Source organism: Tauraco erythrolophus, chromosome 4 (genome assembly GCF_009769465.1).
Source record: "Tauraco erythrolophus isolate bTauEry1 chromosome 4, bTauEry1.pri, whole genome shotgun sequence".
Lineage (NCBI taxonomy): Eukaryota > Metazoa > Chordata > Aves > Musophagiformes > Musophagidae > Tauraco > Tauraco erythrolophus.
In genome coordinates, this window is record NC_141468.1 from 41,406,872 (window position 1) to 41,426,618 (window position 19,747).

The 19,747-nt window shown below is 39.4% G+C and overlaps 1 protein-coding gene across 1 annotated transcript in view; it reads left to right on the plus strand.

Annotated features, from left to right (window-relative positions):
• The first annotated feature begins 493 nt into the window (after positions 1 to 493).
• NUP107 (nucleoporin 107) overlaps positions 494 to 19,747 on the plus strand; it is a 35,222-nt gene continuing 15,968 nt past the window's right edge. Inside the window, exons 1-12 of the mRNA XM_086610848.1 lie at positions 494 to 538; positions 1,348 to 1,433; positions 3,177 to 3,266; positions 9,624 to 9,739; positions 11,665 to 11,800; positions 12,335 to 12,438; positions 14,290 to 14,417; positions 14,737 to 14,785; positions 15,963 to 16,034; positions 16,616 to 16,704; positions 17,629 to 17,707; positions 18,713 to 18,826. Of these exons, the coding sequence (XP_086466974.1) occupies positions 531 to 538; positions 1,348 to 1,433; positions 3,177 to 3,266; positions 9,624 to 9,739; positions 11,665 to 11,800; positions 12,335 to 12,438; positions 14,290 to 14,417; positions 14,737 to 14,785; positions 15,963 to 16,034; positions 16,616 to 16,704; positions 17,629 to 17,707; positions 18,713 to 18,826 (1,071 nt within the window). The 5' untranslated portion in view covers positions 494 to 530. The remainder of the gene's footprint in view (positions 539 to 1,347; positions 1,434 to 3,176; positions 3,267 to 9,623; positions 9,740 to 11,664; positions 11,801 to 12,334; positions 12,439 to 14,289; positions 14,418 to 14,736; positions 14,786 to 15,962; positions 16,035 to 16,615; positions 16,705 to 17,628; positions 17,708 to 18,712; positions 18,827 to 19,747) is intronic.

The window sequence follows — 19,747 nt, forward strand, 5'->3', positions numbered from 1 at the left end:
ACTTTACCTCTTGGTGCCAGTAGTCTGAGTTACACTGGTAGAAACGGGAAAGAGAAACACGCACAAGTTCGCCAACTGGTGTGAACAGCAAAAGGCAGGCGGGCAGGTTGCTTCAGCTGAACGCATAAGAAAACGTTTTCCACATCAGATGAGTTCTCCTCTTTGGAATGACACAACCGAAACGGCATTAGAAACATTTAAACTATTTTTTTTTTTTTTTTTTGACTTTGTCACTTAACGCGGGGCCCCTCGGCCCGCGGACTGGCGGAGCGGAGCGCCCTTTGCCCCGCGGCAGCTGCCGCCCGGGCAGAGGCGGCCAGGCCGGGCGCAGCCGCCGTCCCTCGGGGCCCGGCTCACGCCGGAGCTCGCTGCCCGGGACCCGGGGCCGCCCAGACCGGGCTTCCGGCAGCGCCGGGTCCCGAGCGGCGCAGGCGCAGGAAGTTCTCCTGTCTCCTTCCGGGCCGCGGGCCGGCGCTGGCGGAGGCGGGAACGCTTGAGCCCGGGCTGCGCCGGGCGGGCCGGAGGCCGCCATGGAGAGGTGGGAGACGCGAGGGGGGCGGCTGGTGCCGGTGGGGTGTCCGCGGGGCAGCGCGGGCCCCCGCGGGTGTGATGCGATGTGACGCGATGTGACGTGACGTGATGTGACACATCGCCGTGTGGCGGCCGCGGAGGAGCGGGGAGCGGTGCGCTCGCGGTGCGGCTGGAAAACGCAGCAAGGCTGGAACTGTCTCTGAGGGGTATCAAAGGCTTTTATGACAACCGGGAGCTTTAGATCTGTTTTGATTTCTTCTGGAATATGTTTATAGGTTGAACTGAAGTGGTTATTTACGCAGGAGTCGTTGAGCCGGGGCTTTGCAGGGTGCTCTGCAGACAGGCCTGTTAGATAGTCACAGCTGTGGCCTTCGCGGTCCACCTGTGGCTTCTCCCTTGGGTTTTAGTAGTTGTTAACGATTTTTTCCCCTTCTGCAAGACACGTGAACTTTCTCAGTCTCTGGTGATTTTGTGCATCTGAAGGAAAACGTCATTCTGACAATGAAATTTTTCAATTCAAAATTGAATTTCATACCGTTGCATCTCTTACTAGCTTGTTTGTTTGTTTGTTTTTAATAAGAAAATATCTGTTGTGGTGTATGAGGAACAAAGTGTGAGTTCTCAACCTCATTTTCCCAAGCTGATGAGCTGTGCTAGATGTTCTGGAGAGAAAACTGGACATCGATACCAGAGTTAGAGGTGGCCTATGTTTAAGTTTCCCAGTTGTGGAGTTACTTAAGCAGAAAAAAAAATAAAAATCGTGTTGTATGTTCTGCTTGTAATCACTTGCTTCATGTCTATGTTGCTATTTTCTAGGAATGATTTTGGAGGCATATCATCTCCCCATGATGCAGAGTTGGCCAGACCTGTACGGAAGCAAAGTTCTCAGAAAAGAGTTTCTAGTATCCTTTTTCTGTAAAGATACAGATAATCTTCTAATCTACAGATATCTTCTCTTTAATCATTGCTTGCTGTGTTCGCAAGGTGTGTGCATTTTTACCACTGCTTTGATTTTGAGTGTGTTGAGAATGGTTTTCAAACATACAGCAAGTTAGTCTTTGTTTTATACCCTTTTAAAGTGAGGAATGTATAAATATAATGTGAAGTTGTTATCTGATTTGTGGGGTATTCTGTAGTCAAAATTTTGCTATTGGACTGTCTCTTATTTTCCCCTTCTGTAGTTGATTTTCTTTCCTATGTGGTATTTTCGTGCATTAAGAAGGAGAAAAGTTCAAAACCAAAACTATGGTTGTAATATCTACAAACTAGTAGGGAAGGATGTTAATGACTGACTGAAAGTGTGACTAGGAAATCTAGATGAGTTTGATTTAGAAAAATACGGCGTTTTCAGCAACACAGTACATTAGTTGGCCTTTACAGAACTTAAGCACAAGCCAAAAGATGCAGTTCCTTGCCTTTTCCCATAATAGTATGTCCTCTGAATGGAATTTTCTCTCTCCCCGCCTTTTCCCACCATTGTAGTCTCAAACAATATCAAAGTTTAGTGATGGCTCAGAACAGATTATTCACTAGACTTAAGGGAAAGTAAGGGATTGTTGAAATACTTGTGTAGTCAATTCTTTACTATATTTAGATTGATTGTTTTGGTTGTGGGTTAAATATGATTGCAGGAATGTTGCATTGCGTATCTCCTAAACTTGTGCCATCACATTCGTGTAGCGTGGTGGTTTACAGTTTTTCATGGGCTTATGAACTCAGGTTGACGTCAGCCCAGAGAACTGTGTGAGTCACAGCTGACTTTGTTCCTGAGTTTTTGAGAAAATGAAGTTTTCTTCACTTCCTTATGTCTTAATTTTCTGTTTTATGCTCTTTTGCATGTATTGTGTTATCAGAGTATTGTGATTCCTCAGTGTATCTTCGCTTTCCATCTACAGTATTAACAAGAGGAATGCACAAACATAGATTTAAATTTCCACAGAATTTTCTTCCCCTGCTTATTTACAATAAGAAGAAAAACCCATGTACTTCGACAGCTAGTGTAACAGTATTTTTCTGGTTATGAAAGCAAAGGAATCCTGTACATTTGCTTAGCCTTCTTTTTATTGCAAGCAAAATCAGACTACTGGGATATTGTCCCTGATTCTGTTGTTCCTAAGAAGCATGATGTTCTTGGACACTGATATAACGTAAGATACTGAAACTTTTACACAACTGCTTCTTAGTAAACAATACCTAGAACACTGAACCTAGTTGCTAGCAGGAAGAGCCAAAGTAGAGGAACAGTCTAAAGTCATCTGCATCCTGAAACCAAGAGAGAACATTTTTTAGATGCGTTCAGTCTCAGATTTTATTGTTATGGTTTATGTACCAAAAAGCAGCTCCTCATCGGGCAGCTCGTCTAAGCAGTTGTGAGGAGTCTCAGACCTGTTGTGCTCAGGTTTCTGAATTTTGCTTTGCAGTGTCCCTTTTAGCCATCTGAACTTTTAAGCTTGTAGTGAAATATTTTGTGACCTAACTCAGGCTTATGAATGGGACTTTCTGCTTTAGTCTGAAAGACAAGATGTGTAATCTTTATAATATTTGAGCTACAGCAAAGTGTTTTTCCTTTCCAAGTGTTCACAATTGTTTTAAATAGAGCTGAAAGTGTGTTTAGGTGAGTGTTTCTTAACTCATTTATTAATCAGTTTTTACATCCCTGGATGACACTATTGGGAACATGACACCCAGAGGACAGTTGATTTCCCGAACTCCTAACTCATTGCTTCGCCAGCCAGGTAAGGCTACTTTCTTTCTTTAGTATTTAGTTAAAAGAATGATACACTTCGACTTCATAATTGATAACAATTCATAACGAGAAAGACGTGGATGTACTGTGGTGGGTCTAGTGAAGGGCTGCAAAGTTGATCAGGGAATGGAAGCATCTGATGTAAGAGGAGAGACTGAGAAGAACTGGGATTGTTTAGCCAGGGAAAGAGAAGGCTCGAGGGGGATCTTGTTAATGTGCAGAAATACCTGATTGGAGGGAGTAAAAAGACAGCTAGGCTCTTCTTGGTGGTGCCCAGTGAAAAGACAAGAGGCAGTAGGCACAGAAGGATATACAGGGAATTCTGTTTAAACGTAAGTAAAGACTTTTTTACTGTAAGGGTGATTGAATGCTAGAACTGATTGCCCAGATGATCTGTGAAGTCCCCATCCTCGGAGATAACCAAAGCTGACTGGACAAGGTCCTGAATAACCTTTTCTAGTTGACACTGCTTTGGGCAGAGGGGTCGGAGCAAATGATCTCCAGAAGTTCCTTTCAACCTCAACTATTTGGTGATTCTGAAATTAAATGCGTTTATAAGCTGGAGAGGGGCTTTGGACAAGGGTGTGTGATGACAGGACAAGGGGCAATGGATTTAAACTGAAGGAGGGGAGATTTAGATTGGATATAAGGAAGAAATTTTTTTCATTGAGGGTGGTGAGGCACTGGAACAGGTTGCCCAGAGAAGTTGTGGATGCCCCATCCCTGGAAGTGTTCAAGGCCAGGTTGGATGAGGCTTTGGGCAACCTGGTGTAGTGGAGGGTTTCCCTGCCCATGGCAGGGGGGTTGGAACTAGATGATCTTTGAGGTCCCTTCCAACCCGAACCATTCTATGATTCTATAAATACCGAAAAAAAACACCTAGTAGCAGTCAACATATATGTTCATATGTTATGTATTATGCTGTTGCCAAATGGAAATGGATTTTTGCCTTTCAGTTTTTAGAGAGTGTTTGAGCTTCATTTTCTTCGTTTGGCAAAGAGTATGTCCAGTATCGTTCAGTTTCTTTCAAGTACCATGTTGAAACTGATTCTCGCCTTACTAGTCAGCAGTCTAGTTTGTTGTGTTTCCTTCTTCTTCGCAACCTTCTTTTGGATTTGAAGTAGCTTTTAATTCTTCAAGATTGTCTGTCATGTAGTGTCTCTTCAGGTATTTTTCCATCCTTGTTTTTGTGGCAGGTTAATTCTGTTGCTGATCTTTCTGCCAGGTATATTTATTGGTTGCATCAGTAAATAATTTCCCTGTCCACTAGCAGGAGAAGAAATTAGGTGGTGCACCTCACAGAAAGGCTGTGGAACCACACACGGTGTCTGAGGTCAGATTGCACTAAAACCTCCCAATTTCAACCCCTGTGTCTCTATCAGCTGACAAATCTAGTTAGAAGTGGGTTGGGCTTTATTCCTAAAGTGGCACTTACACAAAAATAGTTTCAGAGAGACTGATTCTTTGTGACTTCTCAGGGTTCCTGGCAAGTTCTTTGTAGCCCCTGCTTGTTCTCGTTTAGTTTAATATCTAGCAGCTTCTGTTTGGGTGGCCAGCAGCAAAGACAAATGCTGTTTGCATCAGCCGCCTTCTTGAGCACGAGCTACTTGTGTATTGACATTGACAGTTCTTGTAGGGAAAGTGCAAGTTGTTCTTAATGTTGAGTTGTGTCCTGGTTTCAACTGGGACAGAGTTAATTTTTCTTTTTAGCAGCTAGAATAGTTTTGTGTTTTGGATTTAGTATGGGATTTGTTATGAGAAAAATGTTGATAGTGCACTGATGTTTATAGCTGGTGCTGAGACTTTAAGGACCTTTTCCCATGTTTGGCCAGTGTGCAGAAACACAACAGGCTGGGGAGGAGCATAGCTGGAACAACGGACCCACAATTTCTAGCTTATGATTTAAATTTAGATTTAGGATTGAGGGCCAAATTGGCCAATAGAATACTCTATATCATGCAGCATCGTGCCCTGTATTAGTTGAGGGTTGACTGGGAAGTTGGAATTCTCCGTCTCTTCTCAGACTCTCGTCTTGGTCTCTCAGAGTTTTGTATCTCTCTCGCTCTCTTTCTGGGCCTCTCACTTATCTGGGATTGCAATGTTGGGACTTATCTGTTTCAGGATCACTTGCCGGGCTGGGCCAGGCATATGTCACGGAGTGGTGAGCAATTACACTGTACATCACTTGTTTGTATATAATATATATTGTATATATGATTGTAATTTTCAAAAAATTCTATTATTATTGTTGATGTTGTTATTTTTATCGTTATTATCGTCATCATAAAATTATTCTTATCTCAACCCACAAGTCTCCTTCCTTGTTCCTCTTTGATTCTCTTCCCCATCTCCCGGGGATGAGGGAGGGTGAGCGAGCAGCTGTGTGGTGTTTAGCTGCTGGCCGGGTTAAACCACGACAACTCGACATACTGTGAAAAGATCTGTAATCCTCTTAGAGCCTTCCTCACTAGTTGTAGGTGAAATAAAGAAACATGCCTATTCCTTATTTCCATGTCATCACCAGGGCTTACTTCCTTTGTCTTTGTCACAGTCTATTCCTGTAGTCTTTATTTTTTCATCATTCAGGCATTTATATAAGGGATTCCTCTTTCTTTGTCAGCATCTAGCCAGTGTGTTTTCCATCAAGGTCCAAGGAGATGGTTGTATCTTCTGCTGCTCCACATCCTTCTTTCAGGACTGCTTGGAGATGGGTGATGCGTTAGTTGTTTTAAGAGAGAAGCATTATGTGCCATGCTGTGATGGTCAGAGAGCACTTCAAAATCAAGTAGCTCTTTTTCCCACTTTTATCTTCAAATTAGAACAGGTGCATACCATCTTGACTGTTGTCTGTCTTCTGTGAAGATCTTTATTTTGGTTAGCATGTTGATCTAACAGTTTGCCATCATTTTATCTCTATGAAGTTTCTGTTTTGTCTATTTTCAGAAAGCTCAACAGTACAGAATTTCAGTAAGAGGTTTGCTTTTGCAGCAGCTGCTTCCAAAAACGTAGAGTTGATGTCAGGTGAAAGTAGAGATCACACAGATGCAAAATACACTGATCGAGCAGGTTTAATGCTGAGCAGTTCTGTTCATTTATATGGCTGGTCAGCATAGAGATGTTGCACCAGGAGATGTTACTAGACAGCATATTCTCTGTAAACTTACTGTCTATTTTTTAACTGACTTCAGAAGGAGACTTTCTGTTTTCTGAATAATGATTCTTCTTTCAAACTTCCCTAAAGACAGCTGACAGTTACCCACATGTGTGGCTGTGACTTGTGATAAACTTTTTTCAAACAGCGTTATGAGTGAACAGGCAGTCCTTACAAAAGGTTTGCTATTTGACGTTCTTTCACTATCTAATCCAAAGACTTCTGCACTTCTTCATTACAACTCTGCGTTTCTCCTTGGCATCCTGGCTTTCTTCTGTTTTACCTCTGCCACTGCATCATACAGATTTTCTGGGAGTCACATGTGTCATCAGCTATGTAGGCGAAGCTACTTTTCTTTCTAACTATCTGTAAGATTCTGCAACAAACGAAAACGATGCAATTCTTCATTATTTTCGCTCCTGTTTCCTTTCCCATTGTACAGTCCCAGTCCTGCAGTGGAAATTTAAAGCGTTCTTATGAGGTGCATCCATTATATCCTCTCCTGAGGACAAGGGTTTTTTGCATCCTTTGATGTCAATTGCTCCTAATTGTGGATTTGGGGGTATTAGAAACTTTATTTGAGGGTTATTCAACATAGTTCTTTTCTGCCACCCTGTAAATTCCTAACCCTTGAGTGCATTATATCATATGAGTAGGGGGGTTTATAGCAGTTGTTTTCTGGTACCATGGAGGAGAGGAGAATGATGACCCATTAACAATTTAAATGCTTTGATCTGCAACTGCAGAATCAGACTTTTGATGTTAGTAGCCATAATTTTAGTTTCACAGATTGAAAATTGATTCGTCTCGGATCTTCATTATGCCTGACTTTCATATCTCAAGAGTTTAGAGAAAATTTATCTGTGGTGATTCAAGGCACGTGCTAATACAAGGACATAGCCCTTGGGATAGAAACCTTTGGTTCTTCAGCTTTGTTGATCTGTGTGAAACTGATGCATGGAAAACCCAATCTACCTATTGATATGAAGCCCTCTAGGGTCCTTGTACCTGTTTGCAATGACTTTGCACCCTTATAGTTTGAGAGTGTTGGAGATCTGATGAGATACACTATTGATGATCTTCAGGACCGGGGACATTCCAAGAATCATAGAATCGTTTAGGTTGAAAAAGACCTGTAAGATCATCAAGTCCAACCATGAGCCTAACACTGCCAAGTCCACCACTAAACCATATCCCTAAGCATCACCTCTACACATCTTTTAAATACCTCCAGGGATGGCGACTCAACCACTTCCCTGGGCAGCCTGTTCCAATGCCTTGACCACCCTTTTGGTGAAGAAATTTTTCCTAATATCCTATCTAAATCTCCTCTGGCACAACTTGAGGCTGTTTCCTTTTATCCTATGGCTTGTTACTTTGGAGAAGAGACTGACACTCACCTCGCTACAACCTCCTTTGCGGTAGTTGTAGAGTGATAAGGACTCCCCTCAGCCTTCTTTTTCCAGGCTAAACAGCTACAGTTCCCTCAGCCGCTTCTCATAAGACTTGTGCTCTAGACCCTTCACCAGTTTTGTTGCTCTTCTTTGGACACGCTCCAGAACCTCAATGTCTTTCTTGTAGTGAGGGGCCCAAAACTGAACACAGCATTTGAGGTCCACCCTCATCAGTGACGAGTACAGGGGCACAATCACTTCCCTAGTCCTATGGGATTTCTGATACAAGCCAGGATGGTATTGGCATTCTTGGCCACCTGGGCACACTGCTGGCTCATATTCAGTCAGCTGTTGACCAACACCCCCAGGTCTTTTTCCACCAGGCAGCTTTCTGGCCACTCTTCCGCAGGCCTGTAGCGTTGCATGAGGTTGTGGTGACCCAAGTGCAGGACCCAGCACCTAGTCTTGTTGAACCTCATACAGTTGGCCTCAGCCCATCGATCCAACCTGTCCAGATCCCTCTGTAGAGCCTTCCTACCCTCAAGCAGATGAACACAAGTTGTTAATCAACAAGAAAGTTGTATTTACCTCAGGCACTGAAAAAATTGAAAAAAAGCATGCCATAGGCATTTGATCTTTGGCTTCCAAACTGGATGGAGTCTGATGGAGACCCTGGGCATGCTCTCTATTTTGTGTTTGTATATGCTGTTCTAGGCATCTTTGATACCTCTGATTCTAGCAGTCCTCAAGTCCAAAAGGAAACAATGATCTTGATGCTGACTGAAGCTGTCTTGATATCAAGAACTGCTGTTGAGGGTTTTACTGGCACTTTTACTCTCCAAATTTGCTAACGAAATGTTGAGACTAAGTGTCCCACTGTTAACACATCTCCTGATTTCGCTGTCACTATCTTGATGCAACCAATGTTTTTGGAATGGATTCTCGTGATTGATAAGGAGACCAAAGCAGCTACTGTCTTGATGCAAATTCTGTGGTCTTTGAGCTGCATGAAGGTCTGTTGTGACACAGCTCCCTGTTGTCATAGGATGTGACATTTATCATCTTGCAAAGCAGCGTCACTGTTTTTAACATGGGTCAGATATTCCTGGGAACACTAGCCACTGCACTGATGCTCTATCAAGCACTGATCTGGAGCAGATGTAGTGCTTGATAGAGCAGACTTGTGGTTGCCTTTTGCAATAAGGGTTTGGAGACCCATTTCCAAGAAGAAGTGACTGGAGATTTATTGCTATTTATGCTCATGGTGTGAGCGTACCAATTGACTCTTTAGTAACTGGAAGTGCGTCACGTATTTGGTGTGTCTACTCACTTGTGTTCAATCTGGCTTCAGACTTCTGTCTGGAATGCTGCTGCATGTGAGGAAGAACTGAAATGGCGATAGATACGCTTTGTACGTTTATACATGCTCTACTTGGAAGACTAGGGCTTGAGTACGCTCTAGACTTGGTTAACAGTTTTTTTTTTATAATACTGATGTAACTGGATATGTAGGTTATCAAGTTCTATTATTGACAGTTAACCTCCTTATTTCTAAGTGGTGTTGAGCCTAAGGTTTGTTTTTTCTCTTGCAACTGACATTTGTGGGTTTGGATGGAAGGAAAATGAAGATGGACAGGAGCAAGTTACTTCTGCATCAGATTGGTTTGTCTGTTTCTTGTGTGATGGAGCAGGATTCCATAAATACATTGATCTCCGTTATAAGATTTTCTTTAGAGCTCCTTGATAGGGCGTAGTGGCCTTAAATACTTTTTCTTTTCGGAAAAGGCTCTCTCTCTTTCAGTTACTGCACTAAATCGAAGCTCCATGAAGCCATCAGATATATCTGCCATCCTGGGAACAGGAGGGAGATCTCCTCTGATTCTACCAACTCCTGGACTTCTCGGCAATCTCTCAATGGTAAGATGGTTAGAGCACCTTTCTCTCTTTTGTTCCTGTGAAACTTGTAAGAAACTACAGGTTTACAGTGTTTCAGTGTTATTTGCACCAAGGACAAAATGTGGGTGGTACAAGCTTGATATTCCTACTATTGCTGCTTCCTGCTGGTGTTCTTTATTACTGTGGTGTTCTTTGCGATGATGCAGCGATGTGTGTTAAGCTAGTCCTTGTAACGTCAGCCTGCGACTACAAAAATCTTGGCTTTGCTTGTCAACAAATTCTTCAAAGACAATTGTTCTATGTCAGCAAGATAAACCTTCAGAATTTTTCTTATTTTGGCACTCTCCAGTATTAGGCTTCACTTGGATGTTAAAGCTTGGACTTCAAAGGACAAGTTCTTCTGATGACTTTTCAGATGACGTTAATTAACTTCTACTTTAACATCTTTGGAAAAACACTGATTAAAAAAGTTATGAGTAGGGACATCTGAAGTATTTTATCTCCGTTTATTTTTAAATTAACTCACAACAAATTAAGATGTCTTTCTGTATGTGCATTTTAATTCATTCTCCCTTCAGGTTGTTTCTATAGTTTGTTACAGCCCATTTGTTTAGATTACCAGGTTCTGAGGCCTAGTTGATCAACATGTGTACAGCTCTCAGCAGTGACACTTTTCCACTGATTCAGAGTCTCTTGTCGTTCAATAGCCAGCGTTTTGCGAGTGGAGTACATTTTAGGTTAACGTTTAGAGCTCTGACTTGAATCCAGTTTAGATTAGCAGGGGGAAACTTGGGACTAGACAAAGGCTTTCACAGGATGGTGATGGAAAAAGGACTTAAAATAAAGTCTTGTGGAAATTTACTTGCTACTAGATAAGAACACTCATCAGCCCTTTTAGTATTTCCCACAGAGACCTGATATGATTTTACTGGAACTGAGTTTCTGGTTATTTTTATTCTACCGTCGGAGTGCTATAACATTCTGCTCTGGTTGGCTAGAGGGTAATAACGACAGAACTCGGGCAAGGGGAGTACTGTGGGTAGAAACTGGGACATAAAAGGAAGAATAACAGGTATCCGTTCGCAGTTTTTGGATATGCTGAAGAGACTGCTACAGCAGTGTCATCTGGTTCCCTGTTTGTACTTGTTTGGGTGGGACCATTTTAAGAGTCTGAAAGAAGAATCAAACGGTGGCACATCTCTGGGTCTTTGTGTAGCGTTGGTTGCTGCTGAGAAGACAATTGCTGTCATGGGAACAGCTATAGGAAGCTGTCCTGTCAGTGCAGCTTATGTACAGTCTATCTTCTGTTTTGGCTGTTTTGCTGCTCTGGTGTCAGATATGTACCTCCCCTGAAGTTGTCCCCAAAAAGTACCGGTATGTTGTTATTTCCCCCTTTAACATTGTGATACTTAATTATTTTAAACTTGTATTGCTTCATTCATTTAAATTATTTTGAGTAATTCACCAAGAAGGTTAAAAGACTGGTAAATGGTTGCAATTCAAATTTTAACTATTTTGTTTAACTTTTCACAGCTGCTTTACAACCTAGTCAGTGTTATTCTGTCTTTTTTTACTTTGAACAACAAAATACTAAGTAAACATTTAGCATAATGTAATATAAAAGTTTAGAGAAATGTATTTGGTTTAAGATGAAAAGTGATGCATGGCGTTTTAAAGTAGACGGTCTTATTAGATTAGCTTCTACTTTAGTTATTTCCTAAAAATACCCAAACTATTTAGAATTTCCTTTTTTCAGATTAAAATTTATCTTTTCAGAGCTGTTTGATAAAGGCATAGTTGACCCTTATATAAAGGCAGTTATTTCACTGTTAATTTTTAGAATTGCTTTGTTTATGTCATTCGTATAGAATGCAAAGACTTAGAGCTAGGCTTATAATAGTCTGAGATTGCTGTTTATTTTCCTTATGTTCTTGTTGTGCTTGTAGTTGGATGAAAGTAACTGGACAATGGCACTCTCACCTCAGCAGACAGGAATGTTTGTAAACCTAGACATGTCCAATATGACAGAAGATGTCACTATGAGCGCTGTACTGTTGCGTGAGGATGATCCTGGGGAAGCTGGTGAGACAGTCTGAAGTTTTTATAATAATTGACCACATTTATTTGTGGGATATAAATACATATGTACTTTTTTTTTCCTGTATTATTTTGCTGAGATATTTCTTTGTCAAAAAACATCTAGTTTTAAAAGTTCAGAAGGTTATCTCTTCCATTTATTGGAGTTTTGAAAGTTTGTGTCTTCTGTAGAACCTGATGGCACAAATGAGATGCTCTGGTGATGTAAGATGCAAACTGGATTAGTTTTGTGGAGATACACAAATGAATTTGTTGTTAAAAGTTTCTCAGATTACATGTTTACAGTAAAAGTTTTTAAATTATCTGACTTACATTGTAGCTTCTGTGTATCTTAATATCTCTGCTGGTAAGTTCTTCTGACTTTATAGAATATAAATAGTTGGTATCGTCATTGTCCTCATTTAGATTTACAAAAGACGAGATGCCTTGTCACCAGAAGGATTTTTTTGTAGCTTGTTGAGGTTTTTTTATGAAGTTGTATCTGACTAATATGGCCGTTTCTTCTTAAATTTGTTCTAGCTACCATGAGCATGTACTCAGATTTTCTGCATTCCTTCCTGAAGCATACATCAACTACCATTTTTGATCTTGTGGATGAGTATGAGAGTATTTGTAACAGTCAGGTAAGTAGTTTGTTTATTTACTTTATTTTACAGTTTCTTCCCTAAGTAGTATTGCTATTTTTCTTCAAGCTGAGAAGTCACGGTGCATAACATAGATAATTTAAATTTTCCAGCTGGTTGCAGTCTTATGAGTCACTGAACACTAGCATTGAATAGCATCTCTCTTTCCTCATGCATTACGTTGGCACAGGAATACCCATTGTGTAGCTTGCTGAATACTAAAAGTGTCATCTGGCTGCTATTCCACTGCAAGTTTCAAGTGACAAGAAACATGAGCAGATGTATAGATTTTTTGTTAATAAGATGGATTAAAAAGAACTTATTTCTCTTGGATATAAATAAATAAAATCATTGGATTATGATGCTTTAAGGGCTTTCTGCTGCAGTATTAACAAGCTGGCAGTACGAGGCTCAATGTTAGATTTAAGGTGTCTCTGCTTTTTAGACAGTTTTTTTATTTGATTGACTGTTGACTGACAATTTGGAATCAGCAGGGATTGACAGTTTGAAAGGAAGAAATTATGATGCTTCTGTCAATAAGTGTTGATCACAAAAGAGGGAGGTGGGCAGATAACTCTCTTTTAAAAGACTTCATACCTATGTCTATGTTAAGAAAATGCGTTCTTGGTAGAAGGTTGCTAGCCTGTTTTGTGCAAATTTGTTGTTGGGGCTGAGTTGGAGAACTCTGAGATCTTCAGTGAGGTGTGTACCACAGTTGTGTTCCCAAGTGGGAAGCAGACAAGAAGGAAAATAAACGTGAACTTAATTATTTTGTGAGATGGTGGAACTTCCGAGGTCTCTTGCGTTCCTCCTGTTTGAGAATATGGATATCATCTACAAGATCATGGAATACAGAGTGGTTAGTTTAAGCCGCTTGGAATTGTGAGGAGTTGATTGCGTGTTGCCAAGAACCTACAAAAGTAGAGTGAAGGATGTTGCTCCAAGGATTGGCTTGGATGTTGCTGACAGGGCTTGGGGTGGAGGTGGAGGGACAGCCTTGAGCTCTCATGCTGCCTCTTAGCTGTACCCTGAGATCAGTCCAGGGGCTTCTAGCAGCCCTGAACTCCTTTCATGTTTTCTGGGAGATAATAGAAGGGAACAGAAGATCATGCTCCTCTCTTGCATCGTGATGGTGCACTTTATTCTTTCCTCCAAATCTGTTGCTCACCTCCCACTTGGAAACTGGTGAATATATTGATGCCTGACAAATTGAGTACTCTTAAAATGTAAGAATTTGGGGCCGTTCTTAGAAGTAGTAGGAGCTCTGGAACCACCTACAGATGGAGAAGACTTTGTTATCTAAGTTTTCTTCATAATAAAGGAAAAGAGAATAGAATTTCTTTTTGGTGATACTGTAAATTATGTGGTAACCAACAGTTTGGGTTTCCTCATTTACCAGAGCTGGCAAGAAAAAGGCATCTTTTAGGCATTGATAAGAACTGTCACAAATACCAGTAGGGTTGACTTTATGTTGCATATTGATGTATATGGAAACAAAGTTTGGGGGTTTGGTTTGGGTTTTTTTTTCAGTGGTTGCCTCTTCTCCCTCCCTAAAAAGCACCTTTTGATGCTTTTAATTCATCGACATAAACTGGTTTTATCCTGGGTTCGTACAGTGCCTTGCAAAGCAAAGCTGCTCTCTTGGTTATGCCGTCTAGGCTGTGTTAATATTTTTTTTATAATAATTAAGAGAATTTATGGTGTGGTGTATCCATCTGCCTATTTTGAAGAGATGGTAATCAAATTTGGTTGTTGAGAGCATACAGGATAATGAAAGGATTGCTGTAATGGCTTAGAAAAAAAAAATACAATGATAAGCAATATTAACTATGTATAAATTGTTTACCTCAGGTGAATATACTAGGGAAAATAGTTTATCGAGCAACTCCTGGACAGCAAAAGTTTTCAAAAACTGCCAGTGTCTTGTGGCTTCTCAAGCAGGAGATGGTGACTTGGAGACTGTTGTCCTCGCTTTACAGGTAATTCCTTTGAAAAGCGTGTTACGCTTTTGAACTGAGCTGACTTTCTTGGATATATTATTTTATGAGTTTATAATATGGAGTGAAGCAACTAAGTACCTATTAATAATCTGTTTATGGAACTAGGTGCAGATATACATGTCTATTATCTATTTATAGAAATTAAAGTTGTAAATGGGCCTATTGTTATTTTGCAACTTATACTATTTTTTTAAAAGAACATTTTTCTTGAAGGTATTTTAAAGCACTTTGACTTATGCATTCTGCTGAATTTCCTCAGCTTTGTTTTAATCTTAAGGTTTTACACTTTTATTTCTAGAGACAGAATACAGTCTGCACTGGAAGATGAAACTGCATTTGATATCGCAGTAAGCTTGGACTTTTTTGGGTTTTTTTAAAGCTATATAATAAGCTAAATGCTTGTATTTTGTTTTTACAATCTCAATATTGCAGCCACTCAAAATTCAAAGGTGAAAGAATGTAAGCAAAAATGAGACCAATTTGATTTTTATTGTACTAAGTTATTTCATATATTGTGAAAAGTGAATTTAAATATTCAGTTCTAAATAGAAAATGCTAGTGTAAAAAATGTTATAAACTATGGTTTATGTTTTATTTCCTCCTTAAGTATTCGACATAAACTTGGAAGATCCATTAGAAATTACTGTTTATTTCTTCTAAAAAGTTACATCAATAGTGGTGATGTTCCTGTAGGTCAGAGATAATTTTTCTTTGCCTAAAACAAGAACGTGTGGTTTCAAGCTGTCTGGCTTTTGTAGTCCTGATTCCAATTTATCTCAAGAGAAATCCAAATTTTTTAGCGTTCTTCTTTCAGCTGTAGTCTTCTTGTCTGTGTCAATACAGTGCTTCCAGCCTTTGCTTCCAGGATATGCTTAGGAAGACAAAACAAGAAAAGTGACTCTGCCTTTGTAAAATTTAGAATCGTGGTTGCTTTTATTTCAGTCATAAAACAGCTTCCTCTAGAATTCCCATTGCTAAGTTGTTCCTATTAAATTAAACGCTGTTGTGCTAAAAAACCGTCTTCTACCTGTGTTTTTTAGGAAAATGCATCTTCTGTTCTCTTTTTGTTGCAAGTCTAATGAAAGCTAAATTATTTCAGGAGAGCAGATAAAGATCAGGGTTCTGGGGTTGTTTTTTTGTGTTTGGTGGTGGTTTTTTTTCACTTCATGCTAAGTGTGCATATGGTCTTGGAAAAAGTCACCTTTTTATGTATACGGTAATAAATAGGATTTAGGATAGTATGACTCTGGAATCAATGTATCTACTATGTAGCATCTTTCTGTGGTCATACATTTATGAATTATATTCTGAATCTCATTTTTACAGTTTTTAGTGTAACTGGATGTAAACAATCCTTGAAATGAAACAAATGTATACTGTCATCCTTTTTAAAAAAGGGGTAGGGGACAGGTAACATACTGAACTTGTAGAAAGTTGATGAGTTAGTATGAGTTCCGTTTGGTATTCATGGTTTTGTGCAAGTTTTCTTTTCCGTTAAGTAATAATCAGCTTTTTCTTAAATAGGTTTTAACTGCTAGTGAAAAGACGAATGTAGACAACTTGTTTCAGAAAGACTCACTTGTTCGACAAAGCCAGGTACAATGGAATGTTTTTGAGATGAGAATGGAACTAGATCAGTAGACACTGAAATGGTTATAACACTAGTGCTCTATGCACTTTATTAAACTGTTTCTAATCCTTATTTCTTTATATTCACTACAGTGTCTTATCCTTTATGTGTCCAAAAAATTATGCTCTTTCGTTTCTAAAGATCAGAAATTTCTAATACTTCTTTATATTCACTGAAGTACGTTTTTTTTTTTTTATACACGTAAAAATAATGCTCTCTGGTTTCTAAAGATCAGAAATGTTTTTCAGGCTAGCTTGGAGAGGATGGAAGGCTGAGGGCTATTCCCATTTGGAGCATCTGTTACTGTTGATGGTGATTAATAACCTTGTTAAGTAGCACTGTAGTAACCACAGCATCTAGTGAGAAATAGAGATCAAGTGCCTAAGCAACCTTCATATTGGATGCTTAAAGTGGAATAGTCTTCAGGATGTCTGTGCCTTTGGTTACCATGTAGATAACAAGTAGATCCAGAGATGAGAGGAAGGCAGTTAAAATATTGTTTGTTACATGTTATTTGTTTTAAAAATGCAATTTAATTTTATTCCAGCTGGTGGTAGATTGGCTAGAGAGCATTGCCAAGGATGAAATTGGGGACTTCTCCGATAATATTGAGTTTTACGCAAAATCTGTATATTGGTAAGTTCAGACTTACTTTGATTGTATGCATGCTCCCATCAGGTGTAAGATTCTCAGGCAGACACAGAATCACTCTTAAAAAGAAGAGGATTTTTTAAAGTTGTTCACTTCATTCACTTTTCTTTAAATTCTTAGATGTAAAAATTGAGATTTCTTACCTACTCACTGAAGTATGTCTTCTCAAAAGTCAGTTACTGCTTTTGGGAGGCGAGGATAGAAGGAAAACTATCAAAGCAACTTTATTTAATCTTAACCTGGATGCGGATTTGATTTTTCATAATAAGGCACAGTAAGAGATGTTTACCTGCTGATCAACCTGCTATTTATGCTGGATAAAAGCATTTTATTATGTGTTTCTCAAGAAGTGACTTGTTTGTCTGGCTTTAATTTTTGCCTGTAAAAGTTCTTGTCATCACTTTTGTGTGATTGACCCTTCACCAGAAGCTGTTATTGTCATCTTTGTTATCAATGATAGGTTTAAGGCTGAAAATATTACAGCCTACCTTTGATCTTAGATGCCTAGAATAAACCTGCTTTTAGTGACCAGTGAGTACAGGCTTTTTGGAATCAGGTGTTCGTCCAAAGCTGAATTTCTATCCTAGATTGACTTTATAGTGAATGCTAATGGGAAATTTTGGTCATGCAGAAATCAGCTCATGGTTAAATACATGAATGATTGAAATAATGGATGCTTTTGAAAGAAATCAAAGATATGTGAATTGATTCTAATATTGTACTTCTTGTGAAATGTTGCATTTTCATGCACAACAGTAACACATTGATAAACGAACCAAACCAACTGTGTCTCTTCTGTAACCATATTCCATGTAAGAAAAAATATCTTTCAATATTTGTGTCTTATTAAAAGATGCTTTAAAAAAAAAACAATACACATTTTTCTGAAAAACATTTCACTGCATTCAGGGAGAACACACTACATAGCCTGAAGCAGCGACAGTTAAGTACATACCTTGGAAGTTCACGAGCTCTGGTAACAGAGTTGGTAAGTATGATTGAAAAATAAAGTTTGGTTTCAGAATGGCTTAGAGAGAGCATATATGCTATTTTCACAGTCTTCCACCAATTTTTAGATGGCTGTACTATCCAAAAGTAGTTGTATTATCTAAAAATAGCAAAACATTTAAGTTGGAAAAGGAGAAGATTAGTACAGAAATTGTGAGGCAGGACACTTCTGGAGCTCCTTTTGGGATATGTGGTCTTCTGTTTTCTTTCCAGCAGTCATTTCCACACCCCCACCTCACCCCCATCGCAAGTACCTGTGGTCTAGTTGGTGAAGGAAATGGCTATATTGGTACTTTTTATGTCTGTAGCAAACTCATGTTCCTAACTAGAAAAGCTTATACAACTGTTTGGAAGCCCTTGCAGACAAGGGTGTTCTATCTTTATACTGTGACTAGTGTGATGAAACCAAGTCCCGATGGGATTCCTTGAGAGCTACTATAGTAAAAGCTAAAAGGAGGGAAGTCAAGGAAGGAAAGTACTGTCCAGTAGAAGGATTTAATGAACTGTCTCAGTGACAGCGAAGCAGTTGTAGAAGAGTAATTCAATTGAGGAGTGATCCGGGGTGTTGATTGGCTTGAGAAGATCTGTTGGGATTAAATAGAAGCAAGTATAGCTGTTGTGAAAAGCCTTCTCAGTTAGAAGGTGGAGGAGGAGAAGCAGTCTGACAGGTAGAGAGGCAGAAGGCGAAAGAATGTTTGAACGTGTGAAGACCTGAAAGATGAGAAGTTTGGAACTAAAAAAACAAGGTGGTGGAGTAAATAAAGAAATTGCAATGGCTCCTTCTGATAGGAACGGTGACAGAAGAGGAGTAGAAGAAACGAGAGAGGAAAGACGGGGAAATATCATGCTAGATACTATGTGGGTTGTACCGATTGTTATGCCAATGTGAGAAAGTGATTCCAAATTATAAAAAAGGACAGGAAATCATTGGAAGAGACAGATAGGCATTGTGCGGATGGATGGTGAGGTTTTTTTCTTGCTCCAGGATCCAGATGCTCCTATAAGACAGAAACTGCCACTTGATGATTTGGATCGAGAAGATGATGCAAGGTTATTGAAGTATCTCTTCACTCTCATCAGAGCAGGAATGACAGATGAGGTAAGCTGCAGACAGTTATCTTGGTTAACTAGTTTAACTTATTTTAAATCTTTATTTAAATCTTTATTAAAGCTGATGAAAAGCTGTGGACTAAAGTGTCTGTTCCAATTTGGCTCTTAGCGATTTAATTTCTAATTTATTATCAATACTGACAGTGATGGACTGCTAAATTATTATTTTAATAAAATCTTGAGTTTAGTTAGGTAATTTTGGGTGTAGAAGAGACGTTATTAAAAAAAACATTGTATCTTTGGGTTTTTTGGTTGTTTGGCAGTAATTTTTTACTGTGGTGGCTTGATACTAAATACTGCCAGGCAAACACACAGAACGTTTCAAAGAACTTCCTAACTGGATCTCTAATAATCAGTAGATTATCATACAGGCTTCCTTCCATATTAGACTGGAACACACTTGCAATTTTAAATAGAGAGAGAGGTTTGATGTATGCTTTCCTTAGAAATAGCATTAAATTAAGCAAACTGTACTTGCTCTGCTCCTTGGGTGTATGATCTGAGCAGAGTTGGGGGAGAGATTCAGGGCTTTTTTTTTTTTACCTTGTACAAACCACTGCAATGACACATTTGGAGGTATGTCCCAGGACTGAGAACTGGGAACCAGTGCGCGAGCTCCATAGGCTAGTACTGCCATCAGAAGAAATGTAGTTACTTACAGTGGTTACTCTTATTAGTTAAAATAGCTTTTACTTTCTTGCTTTCTACTTTTAATTTTCTTACCTTTACTGTTTGACAAGGTCTTCAGCTGTAAAAACTCTGCTAGGCTTTATCTAAATATTCTAAAAAGCACAGTTATCCTCCATTAACTCTTTCACTGTAAGTCTGCTTGTTCCTCTACCTTAGAGAGAATATATGATGTGCGTACTTTGCATTAATCCTTAGTTGAGTAACATCCAGGCAATTTCAG